This window comes from Pogoniulus pusillus, chromosome 27 (assembly GCF_015220805.1).
Source record: "Pogoniulus pusillus isolate bPogPus1 chromosome 27, bPogPus1.pri, whole genome shotgun sequence".
NCBI classification, from domain to species: Eukaryota; Metazoa; Chordata; class Aves; order Piciformes; family Lybiidae; genus Pogoniulus; species Pogoniulus pusillus.
The window spans coordinates 49,982-64,852 of record NC_087290.1 but is presented as its reverse complement, the minus strand read 5'-3'; the positions used below and the strand labels follow the sequence as shown (position 1 = coordinate 64,852).

General features: G+C 45.1%; 1 protein-coding gene and 1 long non-coding RNA gene across 3 annotated transcripts in view; one reads left to right on the top strand and one right to left on the bottom strand.

The window, feature by feature from the left end:
* Nucleotides 1-12,977, bottom strand: part of UBE2G1 (ubiquitin conjugating enzyme E2 G1) — a 27,015-nt gene extending 14,038 nt beyond the window's left edge. The window contains exon 1 of one of the 2 annotated variants that reach the window (XM_064166688.1): nucleotides 12,832-12,977. In XM_064166688.1, the coding sequence (XP_064022758.1) occupies nucleotides 12,832-12,877 (46 nt within the window). In that variant the 5' untranslated portion in view covers nucleotides 12,878-12,977. Of the gene's footprint in view, nucleotides 1-7,633; nucleotides 7,727-12,831 lie in introns of those variants that run through there. The other variant, XM_064166689.1, reaches the window with a different exon arrangement.
* LOC135187713 (uncharacterized) lies at nucleotides 11,762-14,871 on the top strand. The gene is made up of 3 exons (XR_010307424.1): nucleotides 11,762-12,374; nucleotides 13,444-13,562; nucleotides 14,513-14,871. It is a non-coding gene; the product is annotated as an uncharacterized LOC135187713 (long non-coding RNA).

Sequence of the window (14,871 nt, the reverse complement as noted above, 5' to 3'; positions counted from 1 at the left end):
CTAAGATTGCAGTCACTCTTTGCCAGTTAAGTTCTTAACTATTTAAAGCAGAGTTCAGGGAAAAAAATGCAGTAATCTATTCAAGCCCTATAACAGAGTAGACTACATGCACAGAAATTAAAAAGTGCTCAGCTCACAGGCAGGACCAAGAAGCAGACATCAGGAATATCAGCTTTGTTTGGCCACTGGTAATTCAGAGTCAAATCTGTTCACACAGATGATTCAATGCTAAAATCCCCAGAAATGTATTGGAAAGGCTTTTCTTAGAGGCTGCTCAGCAAGGGTTTAGACAACAGATGAGATCAACCACCTATTCTCCCACATTTCAGGACAAAGACTTGGGTATTAAACCAAATCATGTGCTCTCAAGATAGTGCCTGAAAGAAAAGGTGCTCTCACAGGTGGTTTAACCAAGAGCCAAGTCTCAAAGCCAAAAACCACAGCAAAGCCACGTGGTCAGCTTTTACTCTCTGGCATCTCAGAAACTTGGAGGAAACAGTAGCATGAGATGGAGTAACAGTTCTACTTTTTAGGTGAAAGGGACAGAACTATTAGGCAAGCCTCTCTAATTACTTCAAGTTCCTTACTACCTCCTTATTACAGATACTCCTCCAGAAAGTTCTACCACACCAGTAGTTGAACATAACCTTTTTCATGCAGTCATTAGAAAGTTTAAATACTAGATTTGAGTACCTCACCTTACAATTTTCAGACTTAAATTTAAGCCTCCAAAACACAAGCTCCCCATTTCTGCATTTCCACAGGGAGAATAGGGTTTACACAAAGCTCTGTGTAAGCTGCTCTAACTCAAGCTGCTCACATTTAGCTTCTTTATTGTTTGCCAGTTATTCCTCCTCAGTGATAAGACTGCAAACAAGCCTGCCAGGAGTTAGGACTCTGGCAAATTCAGTGTGCTTCTTTCTAAATACACCATACAGTTCTTGAGTCCAACATGCACATTTTCCTCTCCGTTTCCTGATTTGTGTTATTTCAAACTTTTTACATCTGTCTCAGCCTCCAAATAACACTCTTATTCCTCAAGTCCTCTGAAATGTCGTTGCTGGGTTTTTTTTGTTTGGTTGGGTTTTTAGGTACTTGTCTGAGTAAAAGCCAGCTCTTGCACTCTGGCTCACAGCTAAGACATCACAGCACTATATCACAATAGGTCTTCTGAGGAGGAGTAAGATCGCTGGATGTCAATGCTTGGGATACAGAAAATCTGCAGACTGTATGAAAAACACAGCCAGTGACAAAAACCTGCACTTATGGAAATCTCCTTAGTGGATGCTGCCTGTAAAGCAAATTATAATATTGCTTCTTTCACAGGAGATGGCATCTTCTCTGCTTGCAAAAGGTTGTAACTTTCCTTCCACAGCAGTAATACTGAAGCATAGTCAAAGAGCTACTGCTTGCACAGATACTTTAATCTGCAGTAAGACACTGGCTCTATAGGTATAAACTCAGATCCCTTTGCCACAAGATGTATGCAGAATTAGCATAGGCAAGTTAAAAATAATTTTTCCATTCAGATTATTTATGGCTAACTGCTGGTTGGCAGATGAAAAAGGAAGTCTCAGGCAGTTTTGCACTGGAATGTGAAAAACATCATCCTTGGCTGCTTTAGCATAGCTAGCTAGGAAATGCTACCCATTGAAACTGGCAAACACTGAAGCATGGGGTTCGTTTGGGTTTGGTATTCCCCCTCCCCCCGGCTATAACCAATGCTGCACAGGAGAAAAGTTAATTAGTTAATTACCTCTCTCTTATCCACCTCTTCACAAACCGACTCTCAGCAGTGAAATTCATCCACCAAAATCCCAAACACACAGCAATGCCACCACAGCGAGAGCATCACAAAATCAGAGGGCTGCTGCCATGCAAATGGACTGCTGCCCACCATCTAGAGCCTCTGGTGACAGTAACAGGGCACTCACGAAAATGAGACACCTATTCTCTGCATCTGTCATTTCCTACCAACTACAGCAGTTAGCCACTTGCAGCCTGAACAGCAGCATACAGATGTAGAATATGCTTCAAGCAGAGGATTCGCAATTCCTTCCTGCAGGCAAGGAGAGGGGAAGCAGGTCCTCTCCAAAGCCTTGCTGAAGACCTCTGCATTTCTAGGGCTTGTAAGCAGGAGGTGAGACACTTAAGAAATCTCAAGACTAGGAAAAAATGTGGAAGGATCTATTTCTTTGTTTAGCTACAGCTATAGCATATTTTTTAAACCATAAGTGAGCACACTAACATTTCCACTGTATCCATGACTAAATGAGTGCAATTTACCTGCTCCTGCTGTGTATTACACTCTGTGGTTTAGTCTTCTTGCCAATATTTTCTGCATTTTTAGTAGATTAACAGAATTTTTTTCTTCCCAAAGGAAAAACAATTCTTGCATTCAGTCTAGAAACAGTTTCAGGTAGAGTCCTTTGCAGCTCAAGCAGCAGCCGACAGCCAAAGCACCACAAACCTGGAAAGCTGCCAAGCAGCACCATACTGGGAACAGAATCCTTTAACTGCTTATAAATTAGACATTCAGTTCCTTTAATCTCAGTTCTGAACCAATACCTGATGTGGGAGGTGAGGAAGACTACAGCTCTGTAAATCCAACAGAATAGTTTAAGTCCAGAGCAGACTCTAAAGGCCAACGCCTACCCTCCCAATCTAACTACACAACACAGTGCTCCTGTGTAACTCTTACTAAGCCAGAAATAAGTCACTGTGGCCCTAAACTTGAGCCAACATAGCACCATAAACTGTGCTTCCAGGTTCAGTGTTTAGTTTACACCAAGCTACTGACTTTCCCACACTCACTAAAACTGCCTTTGTATAAGCCAGGGACTTATGCCAATCCAATAGCAAACCAGCATCAACAAAAGTGACTAAGCAGAAAGAGCCCTGTGGCTACATGGAACAGCTATGTATGGCATCTAAACTTTTCAGCTTGAGGTTTCACTCTGCCAGCCACTGCACAGGACCAACACTTCAGAGTATTTCAAGATACATTACAGTAAAAAAGTCCAAAGATACAAACTTCTACATTATTTTTAACAGCAACCTCTTCAGTAAGCTAACAGAGTGGTTGAGTTTTGTGCAGCCAGTGGATTGAGCCCATAGCAATACCTGAAACGTGACACCCCAAATCCTAGCTAAGGCTTCTGGAGAAATCATCTGACTGCCAGTTCCCATTAGCAGGCCATACAGAACTTCACATTTGCTAGACATTAGGCTTGGCTTTTGCTGGTTGCTTCTTGTGTCTCTCAGCATTAGTCCAGAAGCTTCTAACAACTGTACAGACTAAAGCACCTTGTTCTTGTGACCTTCTCCATAGCCCAGGCTGTGACTTCTATGTAGTTACATGATTCAGTTGAAGTCAGTTATGCTTTTCAAGACTCTCCCTTCCGCCTGTACACCTAGCTGGAAACCTCCGATTCTAGAAGACTAGGGCTAAGATAATGGTAAAAGTAACATGATCTCCTTGCACAGATGTACTCCCAGAGCTCTTCATACTATCTGCTTTCATCATGTTCTGTCTTGCTCCACAAGCTCCTCCAACAAGTTTAGGCAAAAGGTAGCATGAGATAGGCAGGTACTGCTGGTAGCCACTTCAGCAGTGACAATTAAGACAGAACAGTTTCATCTCAGGACACTAATTATCTTGGAGTGAAACTGAAGCGGTAAAGACAAACCTGTCTTGAGAAGAGACTGTGTCAACCAGTTCAGTAGCAGCTTTAGATTTGACTCAACTTCAGCCTGGCAACTAATCCGCAATGCTACAAGCATCATGCCCTCTTGGTAAGGACAGCCTTACAGACTTCTACAAACCCAATTCTCCCCTCAGTTTAGAGAATTTGCAGGGAAGGCTGCACAGTTATCATTAACAAAGCAAGCTACTCACAGAAGCAGTGCAGTGCTACACAGCTTCCCACACTGCACTTTGCTTGCCATCTTCTCAGCTCTAACTGCAGAGCATTCCAAGGATCTGCATAGTGCAATGGGTTTTAGAACGAGGTAGGCCAAGGACGATTTTTCTTAGTTGATATTTGCTTTTACTCCCTATCAGCCTTCTAGCTAGAGCCACAGCTCACGTCTGCAAACAAGAGGACAGCAGCAGTAGCCCAAAGGGAAGAGGCAGAACTCCCCTAACTGAATTAAGGTTCCAGTACCAGAGAACCTTGACTAGATAGATTGTATTTCTGTTATTAGTGAGGTGTCCCATTATTCTAGACATAAGCCAAGAACAGTTTTTTGACTGGGTCTGCTGTGCAGTTCAACGAGTTATGGTATATCTGAAGGTAAATAACTGCAAGGTTAGGTTAGCTACTGAGTTGAAACCCAGCCTTAACACAGTAACCAGAAGCTTGTAGATCTTTGGTACCATCTTGGTTCTTAAGGAGTCACCCGTAAGTAAAGGGAGGTGGATACCAATTGTCAGTGGTCCTTTAGACAACAGTCTCAGAAGACCTCAAAGCCAGCTCACTCTCACAGCCTCAATCAAACCTCAGATACCCAGCTGTACCCAGTTTACCTAGCTCATAATCTGTTCCCATGCACCATTTTTTACCTGGGAGTCACAAAGGTAGGCAAGAACAGGGATGACCTATTTTGAGACATTTTATTTCTGCAGCACTCTTCATCTATAGAAGCCTTTTCTGTGCACACACTCAAAATCAGTCCTTTTCCAACATTACCACACAGAGGAAGGTTTCTCTCCCCCTCTACATGTGTTTGCCATTAAACAAATGTCTGAACTCAGTAACAAGTAACAGTGGAGCAGTTCCTAGTAAGTTAGTCCTTACTAAGCCCCCCCCAAAAAATTCTCTTAAGGTGAAGGTGGTATTCCAGTTACTTTCCTGTCGAAAACAGCTTCCACAGAACACTGGAAATACAAAACATACCAATGAAACTCTTTGAATTTTATAGTATTGTTTAAGGTTATGAAATAGTTCTGCTTCCAGAATTAAGATTCTCAGCAGTCAATTTCTAACATATGTTCAAATCAATAGAAACAACATTATTTGGGTAGAACTTCAGAGTAACTGTTTCTTGAAGAGCACTCTCTGGTTTAACTGCTTGAAGCATGCTGTGTATGCCATCACACCAGAATGTAGCAGTTATATCCCCCAGGTTAAAATGCAGGTTGAACAAGTCTGTTGAAAAAAAAAATAACCAAACAAAGAAAAAACACCAAACATAAAACCAAAACCAAGCGAACAAAAAAGATCCCACCACACCAAGAAAAACACCTGTTCTCAGGAAGGTCTGAATTTGGAGGGGGAAGTGCTGAGTAAGGGAAGATGGAGGATAATTAAAAAAAAATGACTCTGGATTCTGAAGCCTGCATCTGGAAAGAAGCCACTACGTCACCACAGAACACTCAGTGGTTTGCCCCAGAATAATCTGCAGCACATTCCTCTGTCACCCTCAGCACAACAGGAACACCACTTCATTTTCTTCAGTGTCCGATGCATGTTTCCAGACAAGTATTAGGTGAGTACCTGCAACTGCCTCTATTTGAGACAGTCACTCTCAGCAGCATTCAGCAGAGACATATTACCAGGACAAGTAGTTCCTCAAACGGTGATTATCTCACTCCAAAGCAGATGTCAAGAAGAGGTCAGATCAGTTACATTCTACATGTGCTTATTTCTCTCACCTACAAAGCTTCAGCTGCCTACTGCATACAGCTGCTAGGATTTGGCAAGACAAGTGTCACCCTAGTTGCTAGTCTTATCAGTTGAGTTTAGCATGGACAGAAGCAGTGAACCAACTTATCAACAGCTGTCTGCAAATAACCAGACCAAATCCATGAAGAAGTCCATCTACCTATTTTCTGAGCAGTCATACACACATCAGTCATGAAGCAGCACTGCTAACAGAGCAAAGAGCTCTGGGATGAGGGGGTTCTCCATCAGGAAACAGATATTAAGAAATCCACTACAAAGCCTAGATCACAAGTCTACGCCACAGGGAGATGCTAACATCTGAAGAGTTCAGCAGAAGCCTTCCTTAAGATTTTGTGCAACTCAAGGACATTTCTCCAGCTTGTTTTCTCTCTCACAATACGAACAGTAAACTTGCATATCCTAATTTGAGCTACACTGATATTCAGAAGAGTTTTAAGACATTTCTCTAAGTGAGTCTTGACAGCAGCATCTTTTAGATCAGCACCAGGTACAGAACAGCTAAAACCAAACTTTCCAGCTTGACCCCCTAAGTATTAGGATGGGTACATGCACATAGTCTTCCCTTGACTAACAATTCCCCTACAAAAAAAATGTATAGGAAAGTCTTTACCAAGTGCTTCTATAATTCTAAATTCATACAAGCACTGCTAACATTCCCATCTAAAAGAGCAGTTAATTTTGTGGAATCCTATTTCAATCAAACTGCTATACTCAGTGTTCTTGCAAGGGCTGGATATCTGATCTCCCTTCCAGCTTGATAAGCCTTGGACCAGAGTCGGAAGTAGACACAGAGATGAACACTTACATTTACACAGTGGCCTAAAGCTCAGACCTACCACATTTCTGTAAGTGAAAGACCTTGCCAAGACCAGTCTACTGCCAGCTATCCACACACAGCAGGTGCAACGTGGTAGTTGCATGCAGGCCTGCATGCAAAGTGGCACCCAGATTCTGTTCCCATGTCAGGACAAAAAGTAGACACTGAGTTTCAAGAGTCACGTACCTCCTTCCTCACCCAAGCCACCTGCTCTTCTTTCTCCAGGCACCTAACTTTGCACACTTATCATTTGGTTAGTTCAGACTTTCAGAACAGCAGCCACCTTTCAGTGCATTTCCAGTTCATAGAACCCAATCACTGTGCTACAAACAAAATGTTGCATTTTAGATCAAAAGAGAAATTGTTTTAAACACAGAAGAAGCAAATTTAGCACAGTGCCTCTTTGATGCCAACAGTTCTACCTACAAAGTCCACTTGCTTTCAGACTGCTTAAAATAGGATAGAGTGAACTAAAACCCAACTTGTACCAGCCATAAAAGGGACCAAGTAATCCTATCTCAGTTGGATGTACATGCTCTGTTCCAAGCCTTTCTTTCATTAAAGAAGTAATGAAGAGATACAGAATAGTTAAAGCTGAGCCTATTGTAGTTATAATACGTGCTTTTATTTTAAGACTATTCCTTGAGCACTCCCCTTGATTTTTCAGATCAATGTCACTTAAACACAAAAGAAATTGATAACAAATCAGTAAATCCTTACAGTTTACAATTCTTCAGCAGTTAATTCCAGTACCACTGATTGAATCACTATTAGTCAAACAAAGCAAGAGATTTTACAGAGATTTGTGCAATTTAACATCATTCTCCCATTCACTATTCTCTAAAGCAATAGACAGAAATCATTCCACTGTTGGACGCAGATATGTCCATACTTCGGTGTAACTTACAATGCTTTGCTTTGGGGGAAGCAGAGAAGAACTCAAGTTCTGGTAAGCTAGGCTCTTTCCCTGGAAGTACAGAAGTTGAGGCTACCGATGCTGCCCAGATCATAGTCACTGTAGGAGGGCACAAGTTTCAGCAATGACACCATCTATAGAGACAGCACAAGTAAGGTAGCTTTGATGATCCTGTAAACCTAACCTCACAAGGAACGGGATCATCTCACCTACCATCATACACTGCAGGAGTGTTCATGTGAGTGGCACATGCATGGTATGCCAAAGCGCTCCCCAGATCACCACAGCAGTGAAGTTGATGGTCACCTATAAACCTAGATAGTTATCTAAAAAAAAAAAAAAAAAAAGAAATATACAAGAGTGAAAGGGGGGTTACAACATTTTAGGTGATACTGAAGTTGACACACGCGGGACCCTGGAATCTTAACTGTTCAGGATAATACAGAGTATCACTGACCATACAGACACCTCTCCAAGGAAGAGAGCAGGCAGACTAGCAGTAACTTAATACTTCAGATCAGTGCTGTTCAAATTATTATCTCTTGACAAACCTAATGTAAGCAGCCAGCGCTCAACTGTAAACTAAGGCTTCTTATACCACCATCCACTCAGAAGATCTACTGTCCCAGCTTCTGTCTATGAAGCAATCTTAATTCCCTGAGAATTCACTACTCAAACATTTTAAAAGCAAATTCCATGTAACTGCCAGAAATTCAATTAGCTCAACATTACACTACAAGTTTTCCACACGAGGAAGTAATAACTGTTGAAATGCCAAGTATTTAACAGAGTTTTCTAACTTAAGACATTTTTGCTTTGAAATAAGAGCTGAATACACTTTGAACTGATATAACACAATATTTCTCACATTAGGATAGAGCATTACTGTGGGTTCTTCTGTATCCTATGCACAAGATAGTACAACTGCAGCCAGGGAGGGCTCAGTTATTCCCCTTTTCTCAGTGATCCATATTTATTAAGCTAAGGAGGACTCGCACTTCTGGTTTCACTGCATTACCCATTTAATGTGTCCCCCCCTACATGATTTTCCTAGTCAAACTAGACAAGTCTGCCTACTGTTAACAAGTCTGTGTCAGCAAGATCAAATAAAATCATTCAGAGAAATGGCTCAGTTTGCAAAGCCTTAGGCTTGACAGCTTTGGAGACTGGAAGGGACACTTTACACTCAGTTGTCTGCTGTCTCTTTTTAAAGAGAAGTAAGTTTGAGACTGTAGAGAGAACTCATCTTATCCTCCCCCCTCATCTCTTTGGGGGTGAACCCTGCTGGTCCAGAGCTATACCAATCTACATGTTTGCTGTGGATGTTTTTTTGAAGTTCAGAGACATTTAGTGCTTTGATTTTCTTCTGCACTTTACCCACAAGAAGCAGTAGCCAGGTCATGGCTTCTATTTCACATTATTACCACACAGTGCCTTTCTCCTTTAAATAAAAAAAAAACCAACACCAAGTTGGAAGAACAAAGACATTCATTGAATTTGAAGATATCTCCAGAAAGTTCTAGAGCTTACGATTACACTGATTTGAGAGAAGGAATAACCATTTAACTTCACATATCCATATAGAAGAACCTTCCTTCAACTCTAATTGGCTTTGTTAGACAGAGATTGCCACTCAACTTTAGACACTTGAAGAAAACAAATAAAAACTACCCAAAGTCCTAAGTGTTGAGATTTGAACTGCTCTTGTGTCTAAATGGGAGCAAGACCAAGTCAATATAAAACCAGCTACTATACTAATTCCCTGGTGATATACCTGAAGGCTTCATGCTTCATTAGAAAAAGTACTGCAAAACTACTTATTATTTGACAAAAACAAAACCAAACAGAACACCAACCCACATCCAAATTGTGTGTTCTATTTTGTGGCTGCCATTGCATATTCCTTCTCTGATAGCAACAGCAGCACCCAGAACATGCCACTTAGGCTGACAAGCATGTCACATATATGGTGCTGTGTTACTAGTTACCTGATCCAGTTACAGTGTGAGCCAGCTCGCTCCAGAAAAAAAGTCTCCATACACAGAGCAACATCAGGTTATGTTGGCAAATTCTGTTCTGTGTTTTCATAAGGGCCTTGGGTTTCAGTCTCACTGACAACCAAGAAGTACCACCAGCTGACCTTCACTTTAACAAATTCTTCAAGATTTAAAGTGACTCCTACATTTTACAGACAACTTTTCTCCCCATGGTGCCTTTATTAAGAATCGGTGTACTTTAACTTTCTCTGTTTTGTCTCCTATGTAATTCCCAAAGTTTCCTTTCTCCTTCTGACATTTCTTTTCCCCCTCTTGGGTCTCATTCAGTAAGGAGTTTATTTTCCTCAACTGCTCCACCATTACTTGGGCTTCAAATTTCTCCTTCAGTCTCCCTCCATTTGTGGATGCCTTGCTCCCAGCCTAACAGCTTCACTTCAGATCACATGTTGAGCAATCTAGAGCAATTTAAACTAGTTTAGATCATATAACTCATATCCACTGCCTGTTTGCTGTCCTCCAAACCCCAACCACTAGGTACAACCCAGTGACTCTTCACATTTGATATACTGCAAAAGCTGCACATTAGAAGGAGGACTGAAGTATCAGCCCCACCAGAGGAAAGACTATCACAATGCTGAGTTTTATTCTGAGGTAGAACAAATTGTAGGAGTAAACAAAGGGACACACTGCAGCAGTTAAAACTTGAAGACAGCAGTAGGGAAGAAAGATCAGACATCATGAAGCTCAGTCTCAGCATTGCTACCTTAAGTAGCCTGCCATCAGAAAAAAACAGGTCAGTTCAGATGTTGCTTAGGAAAAAACGATTTTCTTTCTCAGGTCAATTACTCCAGATAGGACTCTTGAAGAGTTCAAGACTCTTTTTCAGTACTCACAACACACTCAAGTATGCACACTCACAACTATTTTTCAATCTGGTTTTGGTATTTTGCTAAATACATCTGAAAGGACACCAAAGGCACTAACGTTACTTAAAATCCTAAAGCCCCACAGACATGCGGCACATGTGATAGACATCACATGCAAATATTTACAGCAGCTGAGTAATTACAGCCGAATCACTGTCAGTAATAGGGATTACTGGAAAAGTTTCCCAGGTTTTACCATTACATATGAAACCTTCAGAAAGATAAACAGAAATTAGCCTCCACATCTAACCGTCTGCAAGTCTACTTACACATCTAACCAGCCTGTGCTAATAGGAGGTCTTAAGACTTCACAAGACAAGGAGAAAATCAACTTTACAAAACAGAAGCTGACAGCTAATACTTGCTACCAAGATGCTTCAGCTAAATGTCAAAACTTACTTTCTTGGAACACAATTAGTCAGCTCAAAAAGAAATTCCAGGCAGCCAAAGAACTCTTGTTGCCAATTCTTCACCTTTCAGTGAGTCAGAGAGCAACCATTCTACACTACTGCTTCCCTAGAAGCATCATTCACAGGGAAGAGAAGCTTCGTATCAAATCCAGTTTGGAGCTCCTGCAGTAAGCTAGTGTCGATATCGTATGCAGAATCCTCACAATGTCACTAACAACTTCAGCAGTTACTAGGGCATTCTGCTTGTGCTTGAAAGTGCAGCCACAGTACACATGAACTTTTGTTTTCATGAATGTCCCCTAACGGAGTAAAAAAAATCCTGTGCTACTAGTTAACCATGTTGATGTCTCTCAAACTTAACAATTAAAACTAGAAGATTGTGCTGGAGGTACAACACACACATCAGCTAGCTTTCTTGACCCTGTTACGCAACTTCACCTCTTTCCTGCGAGCAGTGTCGGATTCCGCCGTCACGCTTTCCAAGACACAATTGAGATCTCGGGTCAAAATCCTTCTTCGGGAATGCCCGTAACACACTGTGACCCCGGCCCTTTTTATGGCCACTCAACAACTTTCAGCCAGCACTCTTTGTCCGAGTTTAGGTATACCTAGCACACATTTCCTTATGTGGGTATGAAGCAATTTTTACGTAAAGGCCGAAAAAGGCAATCAGATTCGCCCGAGATGCCGGGCAGATCTGTGCGTTTTCTCGAGGTGGATTACATTCTGCCAGCCGCAGAGATCCAGACAGCAGAGTCTGCGGGGGGACCATGTTTGAGTGGGAACGGGAGCGGCGGCAGACTCATCAGCGCAGCCGGCTGCCGGCTCGTTTCTCTTTAAATCTAGCTGGCAGCGACACATGGAGCTGCATTGTGCGCCCCGCCGCCCGGGCGGATCCGCGCATGCGCCCGCCCGGGCCCGACCGAGTCAGGTCCCCTCGGCAGTAGCGGCCCAGGCAGGGCCAGTGCGCCCGGCCGTCTGCTCGGGGACAAAAGGAGGGAGGGGGAAAGCGACAACGACTGGCGACGCGGAGCCAAGCTGCTACCCCGATTCCCTCCCCCATGGGCTCGGCACTCTGTCTCTGCCTGTCCCCGATCCCAGGCTCCCAACTCCTTCCCCGCACCCGTCCCGCCCTCTCGCCCCCAGCAAACACCCTCACCCCTCGCTGCAAGCACCCCCCACCCCCTCGCAGGCAGCCCCAATCCCTCTCCGCAGGCCCGGATCCCGGTGTTGTCCGGTCCTCTTCCACTCCCAGTCAGTGCCAGCCGACCCTAGCTCTTCTCCTGACAACAAAGGAGGAAGCAACCTCCCCCTCCCGATCCACCTTTCCCGGCGCAGGGCACGGGAGGTGAGGGTGGGAGCCGGCGAGGGGAGGCGGGATGGGAGCACTTCAGGTCCCCACAGGAGGTGTGCGTAGAAGGACGCTTCACGCCAGGCCTAAAGTGCCGTTTCCAAGAAGGAAGCGGTCCCTCCTCCGCCTCTTCACGGCGCCTGGCAATACCTCCTCACACCACAGAGACTTCCCCACACATATCCCGACGCTGCGCAGAGGAAAGCTCCAGCTCCCTGCTTCCAACCGCTCCGGGAAGGCAGGGCCGTGAGAGATCGGGGAGGCTGCCAGGTGGATATGGGGGGAAAGGGAAAGTAGGACGGGACAGGCGAGCAGGCCGTTACCAAGCCCCAGTTCCCTGCTGGGACGGAGGCAGCGAAGGAAATGCTCCTCTCGAGCCGTGACGGCCCTCTGCACCCCTCCCCCCCGGCTCGCCTGGCAGCGATGGCCAGGCAAGCTCCCCCTCCCCCTCTCGGCCTAGTTCCTTCAGCTCCCGGCTGGGCAGGAGAGCGGCGGGGGGGGGGGGGGGGGCGTAATCTACCCTTCCCCCTCTCTCACACACACACAGCCCCCGCCGGCTGTACACTCGCCCTCTCGTCCGAGCCGGCGCCCCTTCCCCCACCGCAGGCCTCAGCCCCTCAGAAGCCGACCGGCCTCCACTTCTCTCCCCGCTGCTTCGCCACCGCCACCCCCACGCCCCGGCCAACGGATCGCCTCCTTCCCTCCCCGCGGGCCCCCCGCCCGATACCTGCTAGCTGTCTCCGCAATAGCAAGGCTGACTGGAGCTCCGTCATTCTCCCCGTCTCTGCCAGGGGAGGGAGTCCCGGCAGCGGCGCGGATGGCGCGGCTCCTGCTGTTGCGAGAGACCGAGGCGGCAGCGAGTGGCCCGCACCGCGGCGCACGGGGGTCTGGCTCGGCGCCGGCCGCCGCCACAGCACGCGGGGTCCCTGGCAGGGGCGCACGGCCGTGGCTCCGTGCCGCCCTCCTCCCGGCCGCCCTCTCCTCCCCCCGCCCGCCAGGAATTTCACTGCACTCCGGGCCGCGGCGCGCAGGCGCACTCCGGACCGCCAGCCGGCCCTTCCGTGACGCCATCTTGAGAAGGGGATGCAGGGGGCGGAGGCGGAGCGAGCCGCCTTTCGGCTGCCATCTTGAGAAGGTCTCGGCAGGGTTTTCTCCTCTCCGTTAAAGCCCTAGGTAGCGACGGCGGAGCTGTTGCTGAGGAGGAGGCGTAGTGCGCTGTCACCCCTGCAAGACAGGTGTATTGCTGGCTGTCGTCCTCGCTGCCTCTGCTTGACACCTCTGAAGGCAGGGGGGCTTCTTCTGAAGCTGCTCCCTGTGAGTGTGATTTCTTCTCTCACAGAATCATAGGTCCGTTTCATCTGGAAATTACCTCCAAAATCATCCAGTCCAACCATCCACCTAAGACCGCGATGGCTACTAAGCCATGTCCCAAAGTGCCTTGTCCTTGAACACCTCCAGGTATAGTGACTGCATCACCTCTCTGGGCAGCCTGTTCCAGTCCCTGAGTACTCTTGCAGCACAGGAATTCTTCCTAATATCCAATCAACCTCCACAAGACTACTAGATATAGATCAGCAAGTAACAAAAGCTTTGTGTGTTTTTTGTCTCCCCTCAAAGCCCTTCTTACCCTAAGACTGCTGCCATCTCCCCAGCCCAGTAAAATACAGGAGTCTAAGAAGATGCTAAAAAGATCGGCTAAAAAGAACAGGCTAAAAAGACTTAGTAACTGCTGCATGAAAGTTGTTTATGCAGGATTGCTGCAAGACGTAGGTTTGTGTCTGTGGGTGTGATGGGGATGCATGTGTGAGGGGGAGTGCTCTGCTGTGCTGAAAATGTGCCCAGGAAAGATATAAAAACCCTAATTCAAAGCCTTTCTTGTGCTTGTGAGGTAAAGGGATTATCCTGTGTTAGATTATCCCTGAAGGGCATAGACTTGATTTTAGCAAAAGCCTTCAGAAGAGGAGCTTTTGGAAATGACTACAAATCCGAGGACAGCCACTGCTGTGAGGAAGAACTGAAAATTAAGATTATCCCAATGAACTAAATAAATGGTCAGGGAAGGACTGACAGAAATACAGATTGCCTGTATATTCATGCGCTGACTGTGAAAAATATCCTGTGATAAATAGGTGTGTCCTGATGAAGGGAAAAGTAGAAAATCAAAGGATATTGGTGAAGGGCCCCTCAAGTTTCACAAACACAGGGCCCCACAAACGAGATGCACATTCTTGATTAAGGAATAAAAAGGTATTTGTAGCAATTAGTTGAACAGTTATAATATGTAGCCATAAATGTTAAACTTTGCAAAGGTATTTGTAGCATTAGTTGGACACTTGCAATGTGTAACCTTAAAGGTCAATGTCTGTGTTATTTTTTGACTAAAGAAGGCAGGAATATTTATTCTATAGATAAAGAGGACCCAGAACATCTTGACTACAAACTAAGGAAGCAATTAAAGGAACCAGCTGCAAAATTGGACTGAAGGTGAAAAGTACACTGTGAGGAAGACCGCTAGCCTTCATCCCAGATGACCACCAGAAGACGACAAAGAGGGTAGAACCAGAGTGGAGAATGGGAGGACACCAATGAGCTCCAAGAACTAATTTTAATAATCACAGCTATTCTAAGAAATAATTGTAATAACCCTACCTCTTATCATTAATACATATGCTTTTATAACATAAATAACAGCTTGTGTCAGCATAGGGCATGCAGGTTTGGTGGAGCAACACCCCCACACGCCCCATACCCAGTGCTATAATAAACA